Raw genomic sequence first — 24148 nt, 5'->3', positions numbered from 1 at the left:
TTTTTGCCACCGGGGGGTGCGCGGGGGTTAATTAGGGGGGGGGTTAATTAACATCCCGCCCCCCGGGGTGGTAATTAAGGCTCTCTGCGTTAATCGCTGGTGTGCGGGGAGGAAGGGGTTAAACGGGGGATCATAGAGCGTGGCGGACTGACGGCATAGAGCGGCCCCCTGAGGGGAAGCGCTACTTCCGCATTGCGAGCGCATGCGTAGTGAACAGTGGAGGACCGGTGACCATAGAGAGCGGCAGACTGACGGCACAGAGTGGCTCCATGCGGAAAAGAGCTACTTCCGCGTTGTACGCGCAGGCGCAGTGTAGCGCGGAGGACCGGCGACCATAGAGCGTGGCGGACCGCCAGCACAGAGCGGCTCCCTCCGCGCGCCTCCGGTCGCTTCCGCCCGCCTCGGGAGCCGCTTCCGGGCGGCGGCGGCGGCGATGCCGGAGATCCCGGTGCAGGCCGTGGTGTCGGCCACCAGCTCCGACCCGGTAAGGGCCGGGCCGGGGGGGCCGGGGGGGGGGCTCGGGGACCCTCAGGCCAAACCCCGGGGTCTCTCCGGTGCCCCCCGGTGCCCGTTCAGCCCCCCCGGTTCCGTCCCGTAGCGGCACCGGGCCGAGAACCTGCTGCAGCCGGACTCGGGAGGCCGCTGGAGGTCGGCGGCGGCCGGGGAGAAGCAGATCAGCGTCGTGCTGCAGGTGGGGCCCCCCCCGGGGCCTTCCCGGTACCGGGGGGGGGGTCTCGGTTACCGGGGGGGGGTCCCGGTACCGGGGGGGTCTCGTAACCTCTCCCCCCCCGCAGCTGGCGCGGGAGCAGCGCATCCACAGCGTTCACATCGGCAATGACGGCGCCGCCTTCGTGGAGGTGCTGGTGGGGGCGGCCGCGGGGGGCGACTTCCAGGTAACCCCCCCCCAAATTAACGACCATCCCCGTTAATTAACCGCCTCCCTCATTAACTAACGCCCTCCCCCACCAATTAACCCCTTTCTTCATTAATTAACCCCCCTCCCTGAATACTTACACTCCTTTTCTCAACAATTAACCCTTATTAATTAGCTCATCTCCCTTGCTAATTAACTCCTTTTCCTCATTAATTAACCCTTTCTGTCATTAATTAACCCCTTCTCTTACTAATTAACGCCCCTCTTTTTGCTTCACCCCCCTCCCTCAGTCCTTAACCCCCTCTCCTCCACACCTCACCCCTTCCTCTCACTAATTCCCCTCTCCCCATGACTAATTAACCCCCCCGTGATTAATTAACCCCCTGCTAATTGCCCGCAGGTGCTGCTGCCCATGGCCGCCTTCCTGTCCCCGGGGGAGAGCCGGGCGGGCTCGGGGCTGCAGCGCGTTCGCCTCTTCGGCCCCGACGCCCTGGTGAAGGCGGCGGCCGAGCGGCCCTGGGACCGCGTCCGCATCGTCTGCTCCCAGCCCTACTGCCAGGTGACCCCAAAAACACCCCAAAAAAAACCAAAACACGCCTGGGAACCCACAAAAAATGCCCAGGGACCCCAAAATACGCCCGAGGACCCCAAAACCCTCCACAAAACCCACACAGGGGCCCCAAAACCGCTCTGAAGGACCCCCAAACACCCATTAGGAAGCTCAAAAGCCCCCCATGAACACCCTGGGGAACCCCAAAAAACACCCAGGGACCCCAAAAACCATCGGAGACCCCAAAAGAACACCTGGGGATCCCAAAACCCCCCCACAACCACCCCAAGGACCCCCAGACACCCCTTGGGAAGCTCAAAAGTCCCCCACGAACACTCTGGGGATCCCAAAAAACGCCTGGGGACTCCAAAAAAACACCTGGGGACCCCCAAAAAACATCCAGGGATCCCAAAAAACACCGGGGGATGCCAAAAACCACCACACAACCACCCCAAGGACCCCAAAACCCTTCTGAAGGACCCCCAAATACCCCTTGGGAAGCCCAAAAGCCCCCCACAAACACCCCGGGGACCCAAAAGCCCTCCCAGGGACCCCAAAAAAGCCCTCGGGGGCAATTTGGGGATTTTCTGCCCGTGCCCCCCCCCAATAATGTTTTGTTTGTGCCCCCCCCCAGACGCGCCCCTTCGGGCTCAGCTTCGTGCGCTTCTTCTCCCCCCCCGAGGGCGACGAAGCCGCAGCCGACCCACCGGTGAGCGCCCCCCCGACCCCAAAACCCCCCCCAAACTCCCCCCACCCCCTTCCCACCCCATAACCCCCCCGTTTTTTGGTGCCCCCCCCCCAGGTGACGCGTTTGGGGCACTTCACGGTGCGCGAGGACGGGGGCAGCCCCCGCCGCCCGGGGGCCCTCTTCTACAAGCGCCCCCCCTCTCCGCAAGGTAACCCCAAAATGTGGCCCCCCCGCCCCAAAATCGCTCCCTTTGGGGCCCCCCTCCCAGCACCGACCTCTTTGCCCCCCCCCAGCGCCCCCCCAGGACCCCCCTGGGCCCAGCTACGCCGTCGCCACCCTCCAGGCCACCTCCAGCGACGCCCCCCCGCCAGCCCCACGGCCCCCAAAGGTGAGAACCCCCCCAAAAATGGACCCCCCCGCCCCTAAATCGTCCATTTTTTCCCCAAAATAGAGCCTCTTTCCCCCCAAAAAGGCCCCCCTCACTGAAAATGGGCCCCACCCTTCCCGAAAATCAAGCCCCCTTCCCCAAAATGAGGCCCCCCTCCCCAAAAAACACATTTTTCTCTTCAAAGCCACGTTTTTCTCCCCAAAAACAAGCCCCCCCTTCCCAAAAACAGACTCCTCCCCAAAAATAGAGACCCCCCATCCCGAATGGACCCTCCCAGGAAGGGGGCCCTCCCTCCCCCCCCTCCCTCCCCCACAAAAATAGACCCCGCCCTTATCAAAACCACATTTTTCTCCCCCAAACCAGCCCCCCCTCCCCAAAAAGAGCCCCCCTTCCAAAATTAGCCCCCCACCTCCAAAATTAAGCCCCCCCCCCCCAAAATTAACCCCCCTCCTCCCCCCAACCCCCCCCCCATTTAACCCTTTCCTCCCCGCAGAGCCCGGCAGCCCCCCCAAAACCGGCAGCCCCCCCGAAACGCCGCCCCCCCCCTCCCTCCTCCTCCTCCTCCAAAGCCAACGGGGGAGGCGCCACCACCACCACCTCCCCCCCCGCCCCCCCCGGCCCCAAAAAGCCGCGGGGGGGGCCCGGCAGCCCCCCGGCAGCCCCCCCAGGCTCGGGGGGGGTGCTGGGGGGGGTGGTGGTGGTGCTGAGCGGCTTCCAGCACCCGCTGCGGGGCCGCCTGCGCGACGCCGCCCTGGCCATGGGGGCCGCCTACCGGCCCGACTGGACCCCCGACAGCACCCACCTGGTGTAGGTAACCCCTTAACGAGGGCCTTAGGGGTTAATTAACCCCCCCCCCGATTAATTGTGGCCCCCCCCTTTGCAGCTGCGCCTTCCCCCGCACCCCCAAGGCCGCCCGGGCGCGCGCCATGGGGGGGGTCGTGGTGGGCCCCGCCTGGATCTGGGACTGCCAGCGGCTGCGGCGCCGCCTGCCCTGCGCACCGTGAGCCACGCCCCCTCGGGGACACGCCCACTTAAGCCACGCCCCCTCGGGGACACGCCCGTTGAGGCCACGCCCACCCGTGGGGGGCATGGCCCATGGGTTTGGGGGGGAGGTGGGGAAGGGGAAGGGTGGGAGGCCACGCCCACTGGGAGGGTGGTGGGAAGGGCTTGGGGAGGCCCCGCCCATAAAGTGGGTGGGGATGGGGGCAGTTCTGCGCGTGGGAGGGGCTTCAGGGGGGAGGGAGGGGCTTCAAGAAGTGGTGGGAGGGGCTTCAATGGACTAGGAGGGGCTTGCAAGTGTGGTGGGAGGGGCTTTGAAGCAGGGGGAGGGGCTTAAATGGAGGGGGAGGGGCTTAATTTGAATGGGTGGGGCTTCAACGGCTGGTGGGAGGGGCTTTAGGATGCATTGTGGGTAATCCTCCCCCCCTCCAGGTACCTCATGGATGGCTCCGCCTCCTCCGGCAGTGACGGGGAGGAGCCTGACGATGCCCCGCCCCCTCCCCGCCCTCGCCCCGCCCACAAGGTTTGAGGGGGCGGAGCTCGGGGTCCTTTGGCCCCTCCCCCACCCCCCCAACGCCTCCCCTCCCCCCTTTCAGAGCCCCCCCACGGCGCAGCCCGGTCCCTCAGGGGGCCCCGGGACCCCCCCCTCCTCCTCCGACGGTGATGCCCCCCCAGGTAGGAGGAGCCTCTGGATGCCACGCCCCCTTTTAGCCCCACCTACCCCCTTTATCCCCACCCCCTGGAAGCCACCACCCACCTCTGTCCGCAGGGGACGACGCCGACGGGGACACCGAGGACGAGCTGCGGGGGTGAGGGCACGGAGCTACGGGGGGGGTCACAGGGGGGGGTCACGGGGGGTCAATGCCCTCCTGGTGACCCCCCCGTGTCCCCCCCCACCCCAGGGTGACGCCCGCCCCCCCCGAGGACGACCCCTACGGCGGCACCACCGACGAGAACACGGACAGCGAGGAGGAGCCCGTCCCCCCCCTGCCTGGTGGGACCCCAAAATTTGTGGCCCCCCTCCCAATTTAGGGACCCCTCCCCCTTCTGTATCCCCCACTGACCCCCCCCCCGCCTTTTTTTTACCCCCCCCCCCCCCAGATTTTTTTGAGGACAAAACCTTCTTTCTCTACGGAGACTTCGAGGCCCCCGAGCGGCGCCTGCTGCAGCGCTACGTGACTGCCTTCGGGGGGTGAGGGACTGGGACAAACTGGGAGGGACATGGTGTAAACTGGGAGGGACTGGGACAAACTGGGACAGGGTGAACTGGGCTGGGAAAACATACTGGGCGATGCTGGGAGGTGATACTGGGTTGGACTGGGATTGCATGCTGGGTTGTTACTGGGAGGGTGCACTGGGAGCTGTTTCTGGGGGTTGTAACAGGAAGCACAGCTGGTCCATACTGGTTTCTACTGGTTTCTACTGGTGTGCAGGACGCTGGCCGAGTACATGAGTGAGAAGGTGACGCACGTGGTGACGGCGCAGGAGTGGGACGAGACCTTTGAGGAGGTGACAGCCCCCCCGGTGTCCCTGTCACCCCCCTGTGACCCCCCTGTGACCCTGTGACCCCCCCGTGACCCCTCCCTGTCCCCATGTCCCCCCCCGGTGTCCCCACAGGCGCTGGAGCTGAACCCGGCGCTGGCGTTCGTGCGGCCCCGCTGGGTGCTGCTGTGTGGGGAGCGCCTGCGCCCGCTGCCGGCCCAGCCCTTCGCTGTCGTGCCCCGCGCCTGAGCCCCGTGACATCATCGTGACGTCATCATGACATCGCTGCGACATCACTGGGACCTCATCGTGACGTCACCGCCACGGAACCGTGACCTCGCCCTCCGTTAGCCCCATGTTAGGGGCCAGGCCCCCACCTGGCTCACCCCCCCCAACCCCCTTTCTCTGTTTTGGGTCGTTTCTGCCCGAATTAAAGCAGTTTTGGTAAAAAGTTGGTGTTTCCTTGTGGCTCCGTGGACTTTGCCCTGGGGTGGGGAGGGGTGTGGCAGGGCAGGGGTTAACCCGTCCCCCAGCCCCACACCCAATCAGCAAACACCAGCCGGGCCTCCACCAATCACAGCCCCCCTCGCTGTGTGTGACGTCAGAGGGGGGCGGGGCCTCACACACACCCCTCAAGGTGCGAGGACAAAGGTCGGGCCCCGCCGTGGGGCCATGGCCCCTTTAAGGCGTGGCATTGCCGCTTTAAGGCGGGGCTTGGCCCCCTGTAAGGCGTGGCGTTGCCCTTTTAAGGCGTGCCTTGGTCCTGTTTAAGGCGTGGCATCGCCCATTTAAGGCGTGGCGTGGGCCCTGGAGGGCGTGGCGTTGCCCACTTAAGGCGCGGTGTGCCCCCCATTAGGGCGTGCCATCGCCCCTTTAAGGCGTGGCGTGGGCCCCTGCAAGGCGCGGCATCGCCGCTTTAACCCTTCTCCACTGCTCCCCACTTCCTCCCCCCCCGATCTCCGGTTCTTAAAGGGGCAACGTCCGCGTCTGGCGGCGGCGGGGGCGCGATGTGGTCGCGGTGGGGCCCGGCGCTGCGCGGAGCCGCTCGGAGCTACGGGACCGGGCGGAGGCTGCTGCTGCGGCAGGTGCGGGGCCGGGGGGGGGCCGGGGGGGCGAGAACCGGGGCAGGGCCCGGCCGGGAGCGGCTGGCGACGGCCCCGTTCCCTCCCCCCGCAGCTGTTCGAGCCCAGCTCCTGCACCTACACCTACGTGCTGGCGGACGAGGGCAGCCGCGACGCCGTCATCATCGACCCGGTGCTGGAGACCGTGCCCCGGGACAGCCGCCTGCTGCGGGAGCTCGGCCTCCGCCTGCGCTACGCCGGTGAGGGCCCGGGGGGGACAAGGAAAAGGGGGGGGCTTCCGCCTTCCTGGGGAGCCACTTCTGCTTTTCTGAAGGGGTACTTCCGCCTTTCTGGGGGGCACTTCCGCCTTCCTGAGGGGTACTTCCGCTCACCTGGGGGCTTCTCGCATTTGGGTCCCCCCTACAACCGCTGCCCGGCTTCCTGGGTTCCCCCCACCTTTGTTTCCCCCCGTTTTTGGTGTCCCCCCCTCCATCTTGGAACCCCCCCCAAATGTTGGTTCCCCCCTTATTCAGGTCCCCCCCATCCCTGAGTCCCTCCCATTTGAGTCCCTCCCATCCAAAGTTCCCCCCTGATTTGGTTCCCCCCTCTCCCTGCTTCCCTTTACCCCTGGTACCCACCCATACTTGGGTCCCCCCCTCATTTGTGTCCCCCTTTCATGGGGTCCTCCCTCACTAAGGTTCCCCCCCTCTCCTGCTCCCCCCAAACTTGGTTCCCCCCTCATTTGGTCCCCCCCTCATTTGTGTCCCCCTTTCATGGGGTCCTCCCTCACTAAGGTTCCCCCCCTCTCCTGCTCCCCCCAAACTTGGTTCCACCCTCATTTGGTCCCCCCCTCATTTGTGTCCCCCTTCCCCAAGGTCCCCCCTTCACTAAGGTTCCCCCCCTCTCCTGCTCCCCCCAAACTTGGTTCCCCCCTCATTTGGTCCCCCCCTCATTTGTGTCCCCCTTCCCCAAGGTCCCCCCTTCACTAAGGTTCCCCCCCTCTCCTGCTCCCCCCAAACTTGGTTCCCCCCTCATTTGGTCCCCCCCTCATTTGTGTCCCCCTTCCCCAAGGTCCCCCCTTCACTAAGGTTCCCCCCCTCTCCTGCTCCCCCCAAACTTGGTTCCCCCCTCATTTGGTCCCCCCCTCATTTGTGTCCCCCTACCCCAAGGTCCCCCCTTCACTAAGGTTCCCCCCCTCTCCTGCTCCCCCCAAACTTGGTTCCCCCCTCATTTGGTCCCCCCCTCATTTGTGTCCCCCTTTCATGGGGTCCTCCCTCACTAAGGTTCCCCCCCTCTCCTGCTCACCCCAAACTTGGTTCCCCCCTCATTTGGTCCCCCCCTCATTTGTGTCCCCCTTTCATGGGGTCCTCCCTCACTAAGGTTCCCCCCCTCTCCTGCTCCCCCCAAACTTGGTTCCCCCCTCATTTGGTCCCCCCCTCATTTGTGTCCCCCTTCCCCAAGGTCCCCCCTTCACTAAGGTTCCCCCCCTCTCCTGCTCCCCCCAAACTTGGTTCCCCCCTCATTTGGTCCCCCCCTCATTTGTGTCCCCCTTCCCCAAGGTCCCCCCTTCACTAAGGTTCCCCCCCCCTCCTGCTCCCCCCAAACTTGGTTCCCCCCTCATTTGGTCCCCCCCTCATTTGTGTCCCCCTTTCATGGGGTCCTCCCTCACTAAGGTTCCCCCCCTCTCCTGCTCCCCCCAAACTTGGTTCCCCCCTCATTTGGTCCCCCCCTCATTTGTGTCCCCCTTCCCCAAGGTCCCCCCTTCACTAAGGTTCCCCCCCTCTCCTGCTCCCCCCAAACTTGGTTCCCCCCTCATTTGGTCCCCCCCTCATTTGTGTCCCCATTTCATGGGGTCCTCCCTCACTAAGGTTCCCCCCCTCTCCTGCTCCCCCCAAACTTGGTTCCCCCCTCATTTGGTCCCCCCCTCATTTGTGTCCCCCTTCCCCAAGGTCCCCCCTTCACTAAGGTTCCCCCCCTCTCCTGCTCCCCCCAAACTTGGTTCCCCCCTCATTTGGTCCCCCCCTCATTTGTGTCCCCCTTCCCCAAGGTCCCCCCTTCACTAAGGTTCCCCCCCTCTCCTGTTCCCCCCAAACTTGGTTCCCCCCTCATTTGGTCCCCCCCTCATTTGTGTCCCCCTTTCATGGGGTCCTCCCTCACTAAGGTTCCCCCCCTCTCCTGCTCCCCCCAAACTTGGTTCCCCCCTCATTTGGTCCCCCCCTCATTTGTGTCCCCCTTTCATGGGGTCCTCCCTCACTAAGGTTCCCCCCCTCTCCTGCTCCCCCCAAACTTGGTTCCCCCCTCATTTGGTCCCCCCCTCATTTGTGTCCCCCTTTCATGGGGTCCTCCCTCACTAAGGTTCCCCCCCTCTCCTGCTCCCCCCAAACTTGGTTCCCCCCTCATTTGGTCCCCCCCTCATTTGTGTCCCCCTTTCATGGGGTCCTCCCTCACTAAGGTTCCCCCCCTCTCCTGCTCCCCCCAAACTTGGTTCCCCCCTCATTTGGTCCCCCCCTCATTTGTGTCCCCCTTCCCCAAGGTCCCCCCTTCACTAAGGTTCCCCCCCTCTCCTGCTCCCCCCAAACTTGGTTCCCCCCTCATTTGGTCCCCCCCTCATTTGTGTCCCCCTTCCCCAAGGTCCCCCCTTCACTAAGGTTCCCCCCCTCTCCTGCTCCCCCCAAACTTGGTTCCCCCCTCATTTGGTCCCCCCCTCATTTGTGTCCCCCTTTCATGGGGTCCTCCCTCACTAAGGTTCCCCCCCTCTCCTGCTCCCCCCAAACTTGGTTCCCCCCTCATTTGGTCCCCCCCTCATTTGTGTCCCCCTTTCATGGGGTCCTCCCTCACTAAGGTTCCCCCCCTCTCCTGCTCCCCCCAAACTTGGTTCCCCCCTCATTTGGTCCCCCCCTCATTTGTGTCCCCCTTCCCCAAGGTCCCCCCTTCACTAAGGTTCCCCCCCTCTCCTGCTCCCCCCAAACTTGGTTCCCCCCTCATTTGGTCCCCCCCTCATTTGTGTCCCCCTTCCCCAAGGTCCCCCCTTCACTAAGGTTCCCCCCCTCTCCTGCTCCCCCCAAACTTGGTTCCCCCCTCATTTGGTCCCCCCCTCATTTGTGTCCCCGTTTCATGGGGTCCTCCCTCACTAAGGTTCCCCCCCTCTCCTGCTCCCCCCAAACTTGGTTCCCCCCTCATTTGGTCCCCCCCTCATTTGTGTCCCCCTTTCATGGGGTCCTCCCTCACTAAGGTTCCCCCCCTCTCCTGCTCCCCCCAAACTTGGTTCCCCCCTCATTTGGTCCCCCCCTCATTTGTGTCCCCCTTTCATGGGGTCCTCCCTCACTAAGGTTCCCCCCCTCTCCTGCTCCCCCCAAACTTGGTTCCCCCCTCATTTGGTCCCCCCCTCATTTGTGTCCCCCTTCCCCAAGGTCCCCCCTTCACTAAGGTTCCCCCCCTCTCCTGCTCCCCCCAAACTTGGTTCCCCCCTCATTTGGTCCCCCCCTCATTTGTGTCCCCCTTTCATGGGGTCCTCCCTCACTAAGGTTCCCCCCCTCTCCTGCTCCCCCCAAACTTGGTTCCCCCCTCATTTGGTCCCCCCCTCATTTGTGTCCCCCTTCCCCAAGGTCCCCCCTTCACTAAGGTTCCCCCCCTCTCCTGCTCCCCCCAAACTTGGTTCCCCCCTCATTTGGTCCCCCCCTCATTTGTGTCCCCCTTCCCCAAGGTCCCCCCTTCACTAAGGTTCCCCCCCTCTCCTGCTCCCCCCAAACTTGGTTCCCCCCTCATTTGGTCCCCCCCTCATTTGTGTCCCCCTTTCATGGGGTCCTCCCTCACTAAGGTTCCCCCCCTCTCCTGCTCCCCCCAAACTTGGTTCCCCCCTCATTTGGTCCCCCCCTCATTTGTGTCCCCCTTCCCCAAGGTCCCCCCTTCACTAAGGTTCCCCCCCTCTCCTGCTCCCCCCAAACTTGGTTCCCCCCTCATTTGGTCCCCCCCTCATTTGTGTCCCCCTTCCCCAAGGTCCCCCCTTCACTAAGGTTCCCCCCCTCTCCTGCTCCCCCCAAACTTGGTTCCCCCCTCATTTGGTCCCCCCCTCATTTGTGTCCCCCTTTCATGGGGTCCTCCCTCACTAAGGTTCCCCCCCTCTCCTGCTCCCCCCAAACTTGGTTCCCCCCTCATTTGGTCCCCCCCTCATTTGTGTCCCCCTTCCCCAAGGTCCCCCCTTCACTAAGGTTCCCCCCCTCTCCTGCTCCCCCCAAACTTGGTTCCCCCCTCATTTGGTCCCCCCCTCATTTGTGTCCCCCTTCCCCAAGGTCCCCCCTTCACTAAGGTTCCCCCCCTCTCCTGCTCCCCCCAAACTTGGTTCCCCCCTCATTTGGTCCCCCCCTCATTTGTGTCCCCCTTCCCCAAGGTCCCCCCTTCACTAAGGTTCCCCCCCTCTCCTGCTCCCCCCAAACTTGGTTCCCCCCTCATTTGGTTCCCCCCTCATTTGTGTCCCCCTTTCATGGGGTCCTCCCTCACTAAGGTTCCCCCCCTCTCCTGCTCCCCCCAAACTTGGTTCCCCCCTCATTTGGTCCCCCCCTCATTTGTGTCCCCCTTCCCCAAGGTCCCCCCTTCACTAAGGTCCCCCCACCCCTTGGTCCCTTCCCCATTTGGTTCCCCCCTCATTCGGGTCCCCCTTTTCTTGGGGTCCCCCCTCACTAAGGTTCCCCCCTCCCTTGGTTCCCCCCTTATTTGAGTCCTCCCGTCCCCGAGGTCCCCCGCCAATAAGCTTCCCCCCACCCCAGTACCCCCCATAACTGGTTCCCCCCTCATTTGGTTCCCCCATCCCTGGGGTCCCCCCATCCCTGCTCCCACCCCCTCCAATTCCCTCCGCCCCTCTCACCGGTGCCCCCCCGCCCCGTGCCCCCCCTGGTGCCGCAGTGAACACTCATTGCCACGCCGACCACGTGACGGGCTCGGGGGCCCTGCGCACCGCCCTGCCCGGCTGCCGCAGCGTCATCTCCCGTGCCAGCGGCGCCCGCGCCGACGTCCTGCTGGAGGAGGGCGACACGCTGCGCTTCGGGGCCTTCGTGAGTGCCGGGGGGGGCGTTCTGGGGGGGTCTGGGGGTTTTTGGGGGGTTTGAGGGGGGATTTGGGGGGCTGGGGGGATGTTTTGGGGGATGGAGGGGAAATCTGGGTTCTACAGGGGGAGGATTGTGGGGGGAGGCACGAAATGAGGGGGGAAATGAGGGATGGGGGCAATGTGGGGAGGTAAAAGGGGGGGGTTGGGGATACCCCAGGTGCCCCCCCCTCATTTTGTGTCCCTCCCCCTCTCCGCCCACAGGCGCTGGAGGCGCGGGCGAGCCCCGGGCACACGGACGGGTGCATGACCTTCGTGCTGGACGACCACTCCATGGCCTTCACGGGCGACGCGCTGCTCATCCGGGGCTGCGGCCGCACCGACTTCCAGCAGGGCAGGCTGGGGGGGGAACTGGGATGGGCTGGGAGGCACTGGGAGGGTTTTGGGGGAGCTGGGAGACATTGGAAGGGACCAGGGAGGGTTTGGGAGGGACTGAGAGTGACTGGAAGGGCACTGGGAGGGACTGGGAAGTACTGGGAAGGACTTGGGGGGCACTGGGAGGCACTGGGATGGGACTGGGTGGAACTGGGAGGAACTGCGGGGCAATGGGAGACATTTGGGGGGAACAGGAAACTGGGAGCACTGCACTGGGGAGTCCCCACTGGTTGCCATGGTAACCAGGGATGCCGATTGCCATGGTAACACCCCCAATTCCCCCCCCTGCCCCCCCCAGGCTGTGCCCGCACCCTGTACCGCTCGGTGCACGACAAGATCTTCACCCTGCCCGACCACTGCCTCGTGTACCCCGCGCACGACTACACCGGTGAGGGGGGGGGAGGGGCCTGGGGGGGGCTGAGGGGGAGGGGGAGGGTGTCACGTGACCCTGCCCCCCCTCCTGACCCCCCCCCCAGGGCAGACGGTGTCGACGGTGGGGGAGGAGCGGAGCCTGAACCCGCGGCTCACCCTCAGCGCCGAGGAGTTCGTCCGGGTGATGGACGGGCTGGGGCTGCCCCGGCCGAAGCTGATGGGTGGGTGGGGGGCAAAAAGGTTCGGGGGGGGGCAAAAAAATCGAGGGGGAGGGCAAATAAATTGGGGAGGGGTAAAAAAAATTGGGAGGGAGGGAAAAAAATGGGGGGTGGAGGGGAAAAATGGGTGAGGGGGTAAATAAAAGGGGAGGGGAGAAAATGGGAGGGGGTAAAAAAAGAGTTGGGGGGGTAAAAATATTGGGGAGGGGGTAAAATAATGGGGAGGGGGTAAAAAAAATGGGGGGGAACCAATGGAGGGGCGGAACCATGCAGTTGGGTTTTGGGGGCAGGGGGGACCCTGAGGGTGGCGCACCAGGTGCGTCGCTCTTTGTGTTCCCCCTCCTGGGGCCTCACTTCCGGTTCCACCCCTTTGCCCCGCCCCCAGACGTGGCGGTTCCGGCCAATCTGCGCTGCGGGATCCAGGACGTCGCCGGCTAGCCCCGCCCCGTGGCCGGATTAGGCCACGCCCCCTGGCTGGTGGAGGCCCCGCCCCCTGGAGGGGGGAGGCTCTGCCCCCTTGCGGTTTCTGTGCTGTGATTGGTGGAAATAAAGAGAGACTGGGATCCCTGGTGGCTTCTGGGGGGCGGGGCCTGGAGGGAGGGGGCGGGGCCTCGAGAGTTATGGGCGGGGCCTGAAGAGGCGGGGGTGAGGAAAGCTGGATGGGGGCGTGGCCTAGATTGAAGGGGGCGTGGTCTGTGCGTCGGGGGCGTGGCCTAATGGGAGGGGGCATGGCCTGGAGTGACAGGGAGTGGTCTAGAAGGGAGTGGGTGTGGCCTGAATGAAGGGGGCGTGGTCTGGATGCAAGGGGCGTGGTCTGTAGGGGCTAGCCAGAGCTAGGGGGCGTGGTCTGGTGATTTGATGGGCGAGGCCTGGGAAGGGGCGTGGTGTTCCCACGGGAAAACCCCGCCCACTGCCGCGGGGGCGTCGGCGCTCCCCAGGGCGTGGCCGCGTGGGTGCTGACGTCATCAGGCCCCGCCCCCTCGGTCCTGCCCCGCCCTCCCCTCCCCGGTCCGAGCCGAGCGGAGCCGCCGGGTGCCGGGGGTGCAGCCCCTGACCCCTGACCTCTGACCCCTGACCCCTGACCCCGGCCCCTCCCCATGGTGCAGCGCGGCGAGGGGGAGACCCCAGCCCCCCCCGGGGGGGGGGAGGAGAGCGGCGGGGTGAGAGGGGGGGGCACTGGGACGGACTGGGGTATACTGGGGGGGCACTGGGAGGCACTGGGATGGACTGGGGGGGCACTGGGATAAAATGGGATGGGCTGGGGGGGCAATGGGATATACTGGGGGGGCACTGGGAGGCACTGGGACAGACTGGGGTGGCACTGGGACAAACTGGATTGGGCTGGAGGGGTACTGGGAGGCACTGGGATGGACCTGCGGGGGAACTGGGAGGCACTGGGGGGGCACTGGAGGCATTGGGAGTAATGGGGGGGGCACTGGAATGAACTGGGACAGACTGAGGGGGACTGGGAGACACTGAGAAGGGACTGGGAGGCACTGGGAGTAATGGGGAGGCAGTGGAATGAATTGGGACAGAGTGGGGGGGGCACTGGGGGGGTACTGGGGGGTAGTGGGAGGCACTGGGGGGGCACTGGGGGGCACTGGGATGGGACTGGGAGGCACTGGAAGGCTCTAGGAAGGGACTGAGAGGCACTGGAACAAACTGGAACAAACCGGGGGAGGCACTGGGGGACACTGGGAAAGGACTGGGAGACACTGGGGAGAGACTGGGAGGAACGGGGGGGGGGGCACTGGGCCAAACTGGGTCAAACTGGGAGGCACTGGGGGGGGGGGGGGGCTGAAGGGGCTGCCGGGGAGCACGGCACAACTGGGTGGGGGGGCACTGGGAGGCACTGGGATATACTGGGAGGGGGCAGCGGGGGGGCGCTGGGGCTTCCTGTGGGGGGCAACTGGGCCTAACTGGGAGCAACTGGGCCTAACTGGGAGCACTGGTGTGTCCCCCCCCCCCCAGCCCGAGCCCCCCCCAGCCGTGGCCGCGCTGCAGCTGCGGGTGCAGGGGCTGAGCCTGCAGGTAGGACCCCCCCCCCCCCCAAAAAAAAAACCCCAAAACCCCCCCAAAAAAACCCCCCGGACCCCCCCAAAACCCCCAGGACCCCCCCCCGGGGTTCCCCTCCCCCCCTCCCCAAATCCCCGCCCCTCCCCCTCCCTTCCCCTCCCCCCCCCCCTCCTGGCCGGACCGGTTGGGTTGGGGAGGGGCGGGGGGGGGGGGGAGGGGGGGGGCCCGCCCTGCCCGGGGGGGGAATTTTAATTTTTTTATTTTTTTTTTTTATTTTTTTTTGGGGGGGGGGATCCCAGCACCCCTCCCCCCACTCATTTTGTGCCCCCCCCCCCCCAGGAGACCCCCCCGGAGGAGGAGGAGGAGGGGGCCGCAGGGACCCAGGTGGGTGGGGGGGGAAAAATGGGGGGGGGGGGATTTTTTTTGGGGGGGGACATCGGGGGGGGGGTTGGGAGGGAAAAAGAGATTTGGGGAGGGGTCTGGGGGGCATGGGAGGGGCATAAAGGGGGGGTTGGGGGGGGCACAAGGGGGGGATGGGGGGGAAAAAAGGGGGATTTGGGGGGGTCTGGGGGAATTGGGGGGGGCGGATGGGACGGGGGGGCCTTGGGGGGGGGTGTTGGGGACACCCCCTTAACGCCCCCCCCCCAAAAAAAAATTACTTTAATGCCGCAGGAGCCGCCCCCACCCCCCCCCGCCCCCCCCAGCGGCCGCGGGGGGGGGGGCAGCAGCGGGGACCCCCCCCCGGGGGGGGGCAGCCAGGAGCTGACCAAGGTGGGGGGGGGAGGATTTGGGGGGGGGAGGGCAAAGGTGGGGGGATTTGGGGTGGGGGGGGGTTGGAGGGATTTTGGGGAGGTTTTGGAGGGATTTAGGGTTTTTAGTTTTTTTTTCGGGGGGGGGATTTGGGTTTATTGGGGGATTTTTGGGGTGGTTTGGGGGGATTTAGGGTTTTTTGGGGGGGGGATTTGGGGTTAGTGGGGTGGATTTTGGGGGGGGGATTTGGGTTTGGATGGGGTTTTGGAGAAGATTTTGGGGGAATTTTGGGGTGTTTTTTTTTTGTGGGGGTGGACTTGGAGGTGTCGCTTTTTTGGGGGGGGCTTTGGGGGGCTCTCACCCCCCCCCGGCCCCCCCCGGCCCCCCCCAGCTGATGTTCACGCACCGCACCGACCGGAGCCTGATCCTGCTCAGCCCCCACCAGCGCGACCCCCCCTGCGTGCTCGCCCTGCGCAGCTCCGTCCAGGTGGGGACCCCCCCCCGGGCACCCCAAAAACCCCCCAGACCCCCCCCAAATCACCCCAAAGACCCCCCCAGACCCCCCCAATTCCCCTTGACTCCCCCAGGACCCCCAGATTCCCCATAGACCCCCCCAGAGCCCCCCCAATGACACTTAGACCCCCCCAAATTGCCCCATTGACCCCCCCCCAGCCCCCTTCAATTTCCCTTAGACCCCCCAGGCCCCCCCAGATAACCTCAGACCCCCCCAAATTACCCCAAAGACCCCCCCCAGGCCCCCCCAGTTCCCCTTGGAACCCCCAATCCCCCCTCAAATACCCCTTAGACCCCCCCCAGACCTCCCCAAATTACCCCATGTACCCCCCCCAAAACCCTCATAACCCCCCTTAAATCCCCCCCCCCAAATTTTGCCCCCCCCCAGGGCGCCTTTGGCCTGCAGCGGGCCAGCAGCCTGCCCCGGCGGCGGGGGGAGCGCGGGGCCCCCCCCCCAGCCCCCCGACCCCGCTCCCACCACGGCCACGGTGAGGGGGGAGGGGCTGGGGGGGGCAATTTGGGGTCAAATTATTTTTTGGGGGGGTGTTGGGGGCACAGGGGGGTCCTGGGGGGGGAGATGGGGGGGGCATTGGGTGATTTTGGGGGGGGTCCCAGAGGGATTATGGGGGGTCTGGGGGCGGAGGGGGGCATATTTTGAGTTTGGGGGATATTTTGGGATGTGGGGGGGTATTTTGGGGTGGGGGGGGGCAGTTTTCAGTCTGGGGGGGGCATTTGGGAGCTGACGTGCCCCCCCCCAGGCATCCTGGCCCTGCAGCTGCCCCCGGGGGGGCTTGATGCCGAGTCCTACAGGTGAGAACCAGCCCCCCCTCCCCCCCTAAATGCCCCCCCCTCCCACTAAATGCCCCAGACCCCCCCCAAATTGACCCCCCCCAATTTATTTCCCCCCCCCCAGCGCCTGCCTCCACCTGGCCGAGATGCAGCGTCGGGTGCGGGAGGCGCTGGCGGAGCGCGAGCGGCTGCTGAGGGCACGGGTAGGACGGGGGGGGGACAAAATGGGGGGGGGGCACCGGGGGGGGGGTCCACGGGGCTGGGGGGGGCCCCCAAGGGTGGGGGGGAACCAAAATGAGGGCGGAACCAAGTGTGCGGGGAGCGGTTGCCGGGGGGACGCATTTGTGGGGCGCACCGGGGGGCCAAGGGGGACACAGCCCGAGGGGGCGGGGCTTGGAGGGGGGGCTTGGAGGGGGCGGGGCTTGGCACCTCCTCACCCCTCCCGCTGCAGGAGGCCCGGAGAGCCGCCAAGGCCACGCCCACTCCAGCACAGGCCACGCCCACGCCGGTCAATACCACGCCCACTCCGGCCCAGGCCACGCCCCCTCCAGCTCCAGCTCCGGCCCCGCCCGAGCCTGAGGTGAGACCAGTGCTCCCAGTACGGCTCCCAGTGCTCCCAGTACGGCTCCCAGTGCTCCCAGTAACCCCCCAGTGCTCCCAGTACTGCTCCCAGTGCTCCCAGTACGGCTCTCAGTGCTCCCAGTAACACCCCAGTGCTCCCAGTAAGGCTCCCAGTGCTCCCAGTAACTCTTCAGTGCCCCCAGTCCCCTTCCCAGGGCTCATTTTCCCCTATTTTGGGGCCAATTTTCCCAATTTCGGGGTGATTTGGGGGGCAATTTTCCCCATTTTTTAGGTGATTTCCCTGTTTTGGGGTCTATTTCCCCCATTTTTGTGTCGATTTCCCCCCTTTTTGGGCCAATTTTCCCCATTTTTGGTCCAATCTCCCCCATTTCGGGGCCGATCTCCCCCATTTCAGGGCCGATTTTCCCAATTTCGCCCCGATTCTCCCCATTTTTCGCCCCCTCCCCAGGCATGCGTGGACCTGGCGCGGGCGCTGCGGGCGCGGGGCCACCGTCCGGAGGCGTGCGGGGACGTGCGGGTGACGGCGGGCGCGTGCCGGGGGCCCCTCACCAAGATGGGGGGGCGCATCAAGACCTGGCGGCGCCGCTGGTTCCTGCTCGACCCCCGGCGCCGGCTGCTGGCCTACTACGGGGGTAACTGGGAGCACTGGGAGGGACTGGGAGGGGCTCGGGGGGAAAATGGGGGTGTTGGGGGGACATGGGGACATGGGGACATGGGGACATGGGGGTATTGGGGGGACTGGGGGATACTGGGGGGACTGGGGGGGACTGGGGAGACTGGGGGGTACTGGGGGGGATAAGGGGACATGGGGACATTGGGGTATTGGGGTACTGGGGGGACTGGGAAGAACTGGGGGCGATATGGGGACATTGGGGGGACATTGGGGTATTGGGGAGGGGACATGGGGACATCAGGGTACTCGGGACTGGGGGCAACTGGGGGGACTGGGAGGGACTGGGAGGGACTGGGAGAGACTGGGAGGGGAAATGGGGACATGGGGGCCCCATGGGGTGACCCCAATCTCCCTGCGCCCCCCCAGACAAGGAGGAGACGAAGCTGAAGGGCGTCATCTACTTCCAGGCCATAGAGGAGGTGTACTACGACCACGGGCGGGCGGCCTGCAAGGTGGGGGGGCCGGGGGGGTGATATGGGGTCGGGGGGGGTGATATGGGGTCGGGGGGGGGCTGTATGGGGCCAAGGGGGGGGCACTTGTGGGGCTGGGAGGCTGTGGGGAACATCTGGAGAAGGTGCCTGTAGGGTTTGGGGGGGCACCTACGGGGTTTGGGGTGGGATCTGTGGGGCTGGGGGGGGTTCCTATGGGGCCGGGGGGGTTTTGGGGGGGTTGTGACCCTATGGGGTGCCCCCCCCCAGAGCCCCAACCCGCGGCTGACGTTCTGCGTCAAGACCTACGACCGCCTCTTCTGCCTGGTGGCCCCCAGCGCCGAGGCGCTGCGCATCTGGATGGACGCCGTGCTCACGGCCGCGCGGGGCGACGACCCCCCCTGACCCCAACCCCCCCCACCCCAAACCCCCCCCCCCCGGACCCCAAAAAGACCCCTCCCAACCCCCCCAAACTCAATACCCCACCCCCGACCCCAAAACCCGACCCCAAACCACAAAACCCCACAAGAATGGGGCCATCAGGACCCAATGGGGGACCCCAAAATCTCGTTGCCCCCCCCCAGTGGGGCACCAGGAGGCCTCGGGGACCCCAAAACCGGACCCAAACACCCCAAGTTCCCGCACAGAACCCCAAAAGTGCTTTGGGACCACCAGGATCCCACCGGGGCACCCCAAAAATGGGACCGAGACCCCAATGGCGCCCCCCCAGAAGCCCCCAAACCTCCCCAAAACCACACAGAGACCCAAAACCCCCCAAGGGATCCCCCAAACCCACACAGGGACCCCAAACACCCCCCCGGGGACCCCAAATCCCACCAAAGCCCACCGAGAACCCACGGGAGACCCCAAAATGCCACCAACTTCCCCCAGAATTACCCCTCCCGAAGCCTTAAAGGATTTTGGGGATCCCCCCCCAGTGTGGGGCAGGGGCGCTGTGTATTTATTAAAGACTTTTTTTCAGAGAAAACCCAATTTTGTTGTTTTTTTCTTGGAGGGGACGCAAGAAGACACCGAGGCCCGGTCCCACCACAGCCGTTTATTGGGGGCGGTTTTGGGGTGCCCCATGAGGGGAGGGAGGGGAGAAATTTTGGGGTTCCCCCCCCATGGCCCTGCCTGGGGGGGGTGGTGGTTGGGTTTTGGGGTCCCCCCCTCAAAGCAGGGCCAGCAGCAGGAGGGGGAGGAGCCACCCGGGGCCCCCCATGGCGTGGCCGCCATCCACCGGCAGCTTCACGCCCGTTTTCCGCTCCCAGTGGCCAGCGGGGCGCCCGGTGGCCCTACCGGCATCACCGGCGGCCACCTTGGGGTCAACGGTGGCGGTTTTGGGGTCAACAGCAGCGGTTTTGGGGTCAACGGCGGCCGTCTTGGGGTCAACAGAGGCCCCGTTGGCCTTGGCGGCGTTGACGTTGACGTTGGCCAAGTTGATGCTGGCATTGACCCTGTTGGCGCCGCCGTTGGCCCCATTGGCCGCCGTGGTGGCCCCCTTGCTCTCGGTGGCCTTGGTGGCCCGGCCGGCGGCCATGTTGGCCTGGGTGGTGGCCCCGTTGGCCTTGCCGGCCGTCCCGTTGACCTTGGTGGCCAACACGGCCGTCCCGTTGGCCAACACGGCGGCCCCGTGGGACCGGGAGGCGGCTCCACCGGGGCGCCCTTTGGCCTCCTCGGCGCTGCCGTTGGTTGCGCGGGCGCTGGCGGCCATCTTGGCGTCATCGTCGGCCTTCTTGGCGCCATCATCGGCCTTCTTGGCGTCATCGTTGGCCCCCTTGGCGTCGGCGTCGGCCCCCTTGGTGGCGTGGGGCGCGGGGGTGAGCGCGTGGCCGTGGGGCAGCAGCTCGAGGCGGGGCAGGTCGGGGGCGAAGAAGGTCTTGTTGGCCAGGTGGCGGTTGCAGAGGTTGCCGGAGCAGCAGGAGCCGCGCAGCGCCACGGCGCCGCCGTCGCCCCGCGCCGCCTGGGTGCAGCTCTCGTCCCGCACGCAGCCCCGCACCTCGCGCCACAGCGACACCGAGCCTGCGGGCACCCATGGGTGTCAGCGGGGGGGTGGCGGGCCCCACAGGGTGATTGTAGGGTGATGGGACCCATGGGGTGACCACCAGGCCCCACAGGGTGACTGGAGGGGTGATGGGACCAGCAGGTTGACCAGTAGGCCCTGTAGGGTGGCCATGGGGACTGGCAGGCCCTATAGGGTAGACCAGTAGGCCCCACAGGATGACTGGGGTGATGGGACCAACAGGGTGACCAGTAGGCCCTGTAGGGTGACCAGTAGGTCCTGTAGGGTGGCCATGGGGACTACCAGGCCCTATAGGGTGACTGTGGGGTGATGGGACCCATAGGGTGACCATCAGGCCCCACAGGGTGACTGGGGGGTGATGGCACCAACAGGTTGACCAGTAGGCTCTGTAGGGTGGCCATGGGGACTGGCGTGTCCTATAGCGTGACCACTAGGCCCCACAGGGTGACCGGGGGATGATGGGACCCATAGGGTGACCAGCAGGCCCTGTAGGGTGACCATGGGGACTACCAGGCCCTATAGGGTGACCACTAGGCCACTAGGGGCACTGTGGTAGCCACTAGGCCCCATAAGGTGACCAGTAGGCCCCACAGGGTGACCAGTAGGCCCTGTAGGGTGACCAGTAGGCCCTGTAGGGTGGCCATGGGGGCTGGCGGGCCCTATAGGGTGACCACTAGGCCACTAGGGGCACTGTGGTAGCCACTAGGCCCCATAAAGTGACCAGTAGGCCCCACAGGGTGACCAGTAGGCCCTGTAGGGTGGCCAGTAGGCCCTGTAGGGTGACCAGTAGGCCCTGTGGGGTGACCAGTAGGCCCTGTAGGGTGGCCAGTAGGCCCCGTAGGGTGACCAGTAGGCCCTGTAGGGTGACCAGTAGGCCCCATAGGGTGACTATAGGGACTACCAGACCCCCATAAGGTGACCCCTAGGCCCCATAGGGTGCCCCCCAGGCCCCCCAGGGCCACCAAGTCAACCTCCACGCTGCACCCCCACCCCCTAAATCCACCACAGCAACCACCGGGCTCCCCGGGCCCTCCCCCTCCCTACCCCTCTATAGGGTCACCCCCAGGCCCTATAGGGCCACCACGGCGGCCATGACACCCCCAGACCCCCCGGGGCAACCACGAGGCCTCAGGCTCAGCCCAAAGGGGAGCCCCCATGGGGTCCCTATGGGGACCCTATAGGGTTACTATGGGACCCCCCCCCCAATATAGGGCCCCCCCCGTTGCTCACCCAGCGTCAGGGTGACGTTGCCATGGAAACAGCCCCGCAGGTCGTCGTAGCACTGCACCACGCTGCTGTTGTCGGGGGGGCACGGCCCCTCGGGGGGGCACCCGTAGCACCAGACCCCGTTGGGCACCCGCGCGCTCTCATTGCCTGCCAGGCGGGGTGCGGGGGGGGGGGGGGGGGGTCAGGGACCACCCCCCAGGGACCCCCCAACCCACCCAAAGGGCCCCCAAAGCCCCCACACATGCACCCCAGAGCCCCCCAGTTGCCCTCGGTTGCCTCCCAGAAGACCCCAGACCACCCCAAGACCCCCAAAGTGCCCCCAGACCCCTCCAATGCCCCCCCAGACTCTCCCAATGCCCCCAGACCCCCCCAGACCCCTCCCAATGCCCCCCAGGCCCTCTCCAATGCCCCCCAGCCCCCCCAAATGCCCCCCAGACCCCCCCAAATGCCCCCCAAATGCCCCCCAGCCCCCCCAACGCCCCCCCAAATGCCCCCTAACCCCCTCCCCAACCCCTCCGATGCCCCCCAGGATGCCCCCCCAGCCCCTTACCGGGTAGGGGCAGGGCCCCGTCCCCCCCCAGGGGCAGCTGCCGGTTGCAGCCCCCCTCCCCGCACTGGCGGCGCTGGGCGAAGACCACGAGGCCGAAGAGCTCCAGGGCCCGGTCGTTGGCCCCCACCTGGCCCCGGCCGCAGCCCCGAGCCCCCAGGGCGAAACGGCCATGGCCTGGTTATGGGGGGGGGGGGGGAGGGGTCACGTGACTGCTGTGACTCCCCCCCCCCCCCAAAAAAAAGTGACCCAACACCCCCTCCCCATATAGACACCCACCCACCACAGGACCCCAATAATGGCCATGGAGGGGCCCCAAAAGTCTCCCAGGGACCCCCCAAACCTCCCCAGGGACCCCCATAACCCACCCAGGGACCCCAAAACCCAACCCAGGACCCCCATAACCTCCCCAGGGACCCCAATACCCATATTGGGACCCCCAATACCCATCCTGGGACCCCTATAACCCACCCAGCGAACCCAATACCCAACTTGGGACCCCAATAACCCACCCAAGGACCCCCATAACCCACCCAGGGACCCCAACACCCACCCCAGGACCCCCAAGGCGCCCCCCCAGCCCCCCCCATGACTCACTCCAGGTGACGGCCGCCAGCCCCTCGGCGCAGACGTTGCTCTCGGCGTCGCAGGTGACGTTGGTGGCCTCGCGGCAGCCCCCGGCGTCCCCCCCACAGCTCAGGCACTGCAGCCCCATGGCGCCTGCCGGCCCCACACGCGTGGGTCCCGGCCCTGCCCCACGCCGCGCCCCCACACCCGTGGGGTGTCACCGGCCCCACCCTGCCCGCGGGGTGGCGTCCCCCGGGACCTGTCCCAGCCTGTCCCACGGCGCGCCCCACTGACACCCCGCAGCCCCAGCCCCACTGATTTACCCCCCCTCTCCCCCCAGCCCCTGATTTACCCCACAGACAGCCCCACAGCGGCCCCCCACACCCCGCTCCCGCCCCATAGATTCCGCCCCATCGTCCCCAGCCCCCTGACACCCCCCTGACACCCCCCTGCCCCACATCCCACTGACACCCCCTGCCCACCCCACAGCCCCCTGACACCCCTCTCGCCCCACATCCCCCCCACATCCCCCTGACACCACCCCCCTGCCCCACATCCCCCTGACACCCCCTTGCCCCTCTTCCCCCTCCAGCCCCACACCTCCCGCCCCACAGCAGAGCCCCCCAAGCCCCTGCCCCACACCCCCAGCCCCCCAAATCCTGTCACCCCCCATACCTGGCAGCAGCAGCAGCAGCGGCAGCAGCCGGGGGGCCCCCCCCGATGCCCGGCCCCACATCCCGGCCCCGTCCTGGCCCTGCCCGTGCCGTGGGGCGCTGCCGCCCCAAATTTATGGCAGCGCTCAAGGGTGGGGCAGAGGTGGGGGGCCCCCGGGGCTCCCCGCCCCATAGCGCGGCCCACGGCACCCCACGGGCTCCCTGCCCCACGGACATCCCACGGCATCCCCGCCCCATAGGCCTGCCCCATAGGCCTGCCCCATTCCATTGCTAGCCCTGATCTAGCGCCCTGCCCCATAGCCTTGCCCCATAACCCTGCCCCATAGCCCTGCCCCATAGCCCTGCCCCATAGCTCTGCCCCACAGCCCAGTCCGGAAGTGGGGAGCCACTGAGTCACCCCCAAAACTGAGTCACAGCCCCGGGGGGGGTGGGGGGGTGGGGACCCGCCCTGCCCCACATGGGACCCGGGTGCCCCGACCCACAGCACAGGTGGCGGCGTAACAAATGAAGATCCTTTAATTAATTATAAATAATGAAGCTAATTAAGGGGGGGACGGGGGGAGAGCAGCAACGGGGGGGATCCAGTTGTGGGTCTGGGGTCTCCAGTGTGGGTCTGGGGTCTCCAGTTGTGAGTCTGGGCCCCCAGTTGTGGGTTTGGGGCCTCCAGTTGTGGGTCTGGGGGTCCAGTTGTGGGTCCGGGGCCTCCACTTGTGGGTCCGGGGCCTCCTACGCGTGGGGCACGGCGAGGGCGAGGAGGAGGAGGAGGCCGAGGCCGATGCCGCGCTGGGGGGGGGCGGCGGCGGAGGGGGGGTCCCCGGGCAGGCGGTTGCAGAAGGAGCCCTGGCAGCACCGGGGGGGGCCCCCCCGCTGTCCCCCCCCCAGCCCCACGGGGGTCTCGCACCACAGCTCCGAGGCGCAGCCCCGAACCAGCCAGGGCTCCCCCGAGGGGCCTGGGGGGGTGTGGGGGGGGAAGTCAGTGCTGGGGGGGGGGCACCAGCCCCATAGCGACCCCCCCAGCACCATAGGGGGGCCCCAGATCTATAGGGACCCCCCCAGCCCCATAGGGGGCCCCCAAATCCATAGAGAACCCCCCAACCCCATAGGGACCCCCCAGCCCCATAGGGACCCCCCTATGGATTCCTATAAGCCCCATAGCAGCCCCCCCAGCCCCATAGGGACCTCTGGCCCTATACAGCCCTATAGGGACCCCCTAGCCCCATAGGGACTTCTGGTCCTATAGAGCCCTATAAGGAC

General features: G+C 66.4%; 4 protein-coding genes across 4 annotated transcripts; 3 read left to right on the top strand and 1 right to left on the bottom strand.

Annotated features, from left to right (window-relative positions):
* The first annotated feature begins 42 nt into the window (after positions 1 to 42).
* XRCC1 (X-ray repair cross complementing 1) lies at positions 43 to 5432 on the top strand. Its single transcript, XM_084502419.1, has 16 exons — positions 43 to 484; positions 599 to 691; positions 795 to 893; positions 1275 to 1433; positions 2059 to 2133; positions 2227 to 2320; positions 2406 to 2500; positions 2994 to 3307; positions 3384 to 3500; positions 3932 to 4022; positions 4096 to 4174; positions 4269 to 4308; positions 4402 to 4493; positions 4601 to 4691; positions 4933 to 5008; positions 5117 to 5432. Exons 1-16 carry the CDS (start codon positions 434 to 436, stop codon positions 5228 to 5230), a joined length of 1680 nt encoding a protein of 559 aa, XP_084358545.1. The 5' UTR covers positions 43 to 433; the 3' UTR covers positions 5231 to 5432.
* A 140-nt stretch (positions 5433 to 5572) lies between these two features.
* Positions 5573 to 12668, top strand: ETHE1 (ETHE1 persulfide dioxygenase). Its single transcript, XM_084502430.1, has 7 exons — positions 5573 to 6066; positions 6158 to 6302; positions 10942 to 11090; positions 11345 to 11474; positions 11814 to 11903; positions 11992 to 12108; positions 12491 to 12668. The coding sequence occupies exons 1-7, from the start codon at positions 5989 to 5991 to the stop codon at positions 12541 to 12543; spliced, it is 762 nt and encodes a 253-aa protein (XP_084358556.1). The 5' UTR covers positions 5573 to 5988; the 3' UTR covers positions 12544 to 12668.
* Positions 12669 to 12796: 128 nt separating this feature from the next.
* Positions 12797 to 18844, top strand: LOC311426224 (pleckstrin homology-like domain family B member 3). The gene is made up of 12 exons (XM_084502422.1): positions 12797 to 13265; positions 14077 to 14136; positions 14461 to 14505; positions 14794 to 14892; positions 15263 to 15358; positions 15773 to 15872; positions 16143 to 16194; positions 16298 to 16376; positions 16625 to 16753; positions 17204 to 17387; positions 17795 to 17880; positions 18127 to 18844. Exons 1-12 carry the CDS (start codon positions 13203 to 13205, stop codon positions 18259 to 18261), a joined length of 1128 nt encoding a protein of 375 aa, XP_084358548.1. The 5' UTR covers positions 12797 to 13202; the 3' UTR covers positions 18262 to 18844.
* LYPD3 (LY6/PLAUR domain containing 3) lies at positions 18750 to 22368 on the bottom strand (the record flags this gene model as incomplete). The annotated part of the gene is made up of 5 exons (XM_084502404.1): positions 18750 to 18765; positions 19065 to 19878; positions 21110 to 21253; positions 21657 to 21830; positions 22251 to 22368. The coding sequence occupies 5 exons, from the start codon at positions 22366 to 22368 to the stop codon at positions 18750 to 18752; spliced, it is 1266 nt and encodes a 421-aa protein (XP_084358530.1).
* Positions 22369 to 24148: the final 1780 nt, after the last annotated feature.

The sequence above is a fragment of the Aythya ferina genome, assembly GCF_964211825.1.
Source record: "Aythya ferina genome assembly, chromosome: 39".
NCBI lineage: Eukaryota > Metazoa > Chordata > Aves > Anseriformes > Anatidae > Aythya > Aythya ferina.
This window is presented reverse-complemented; position numbering and strand designations above follow the sequence as displayed.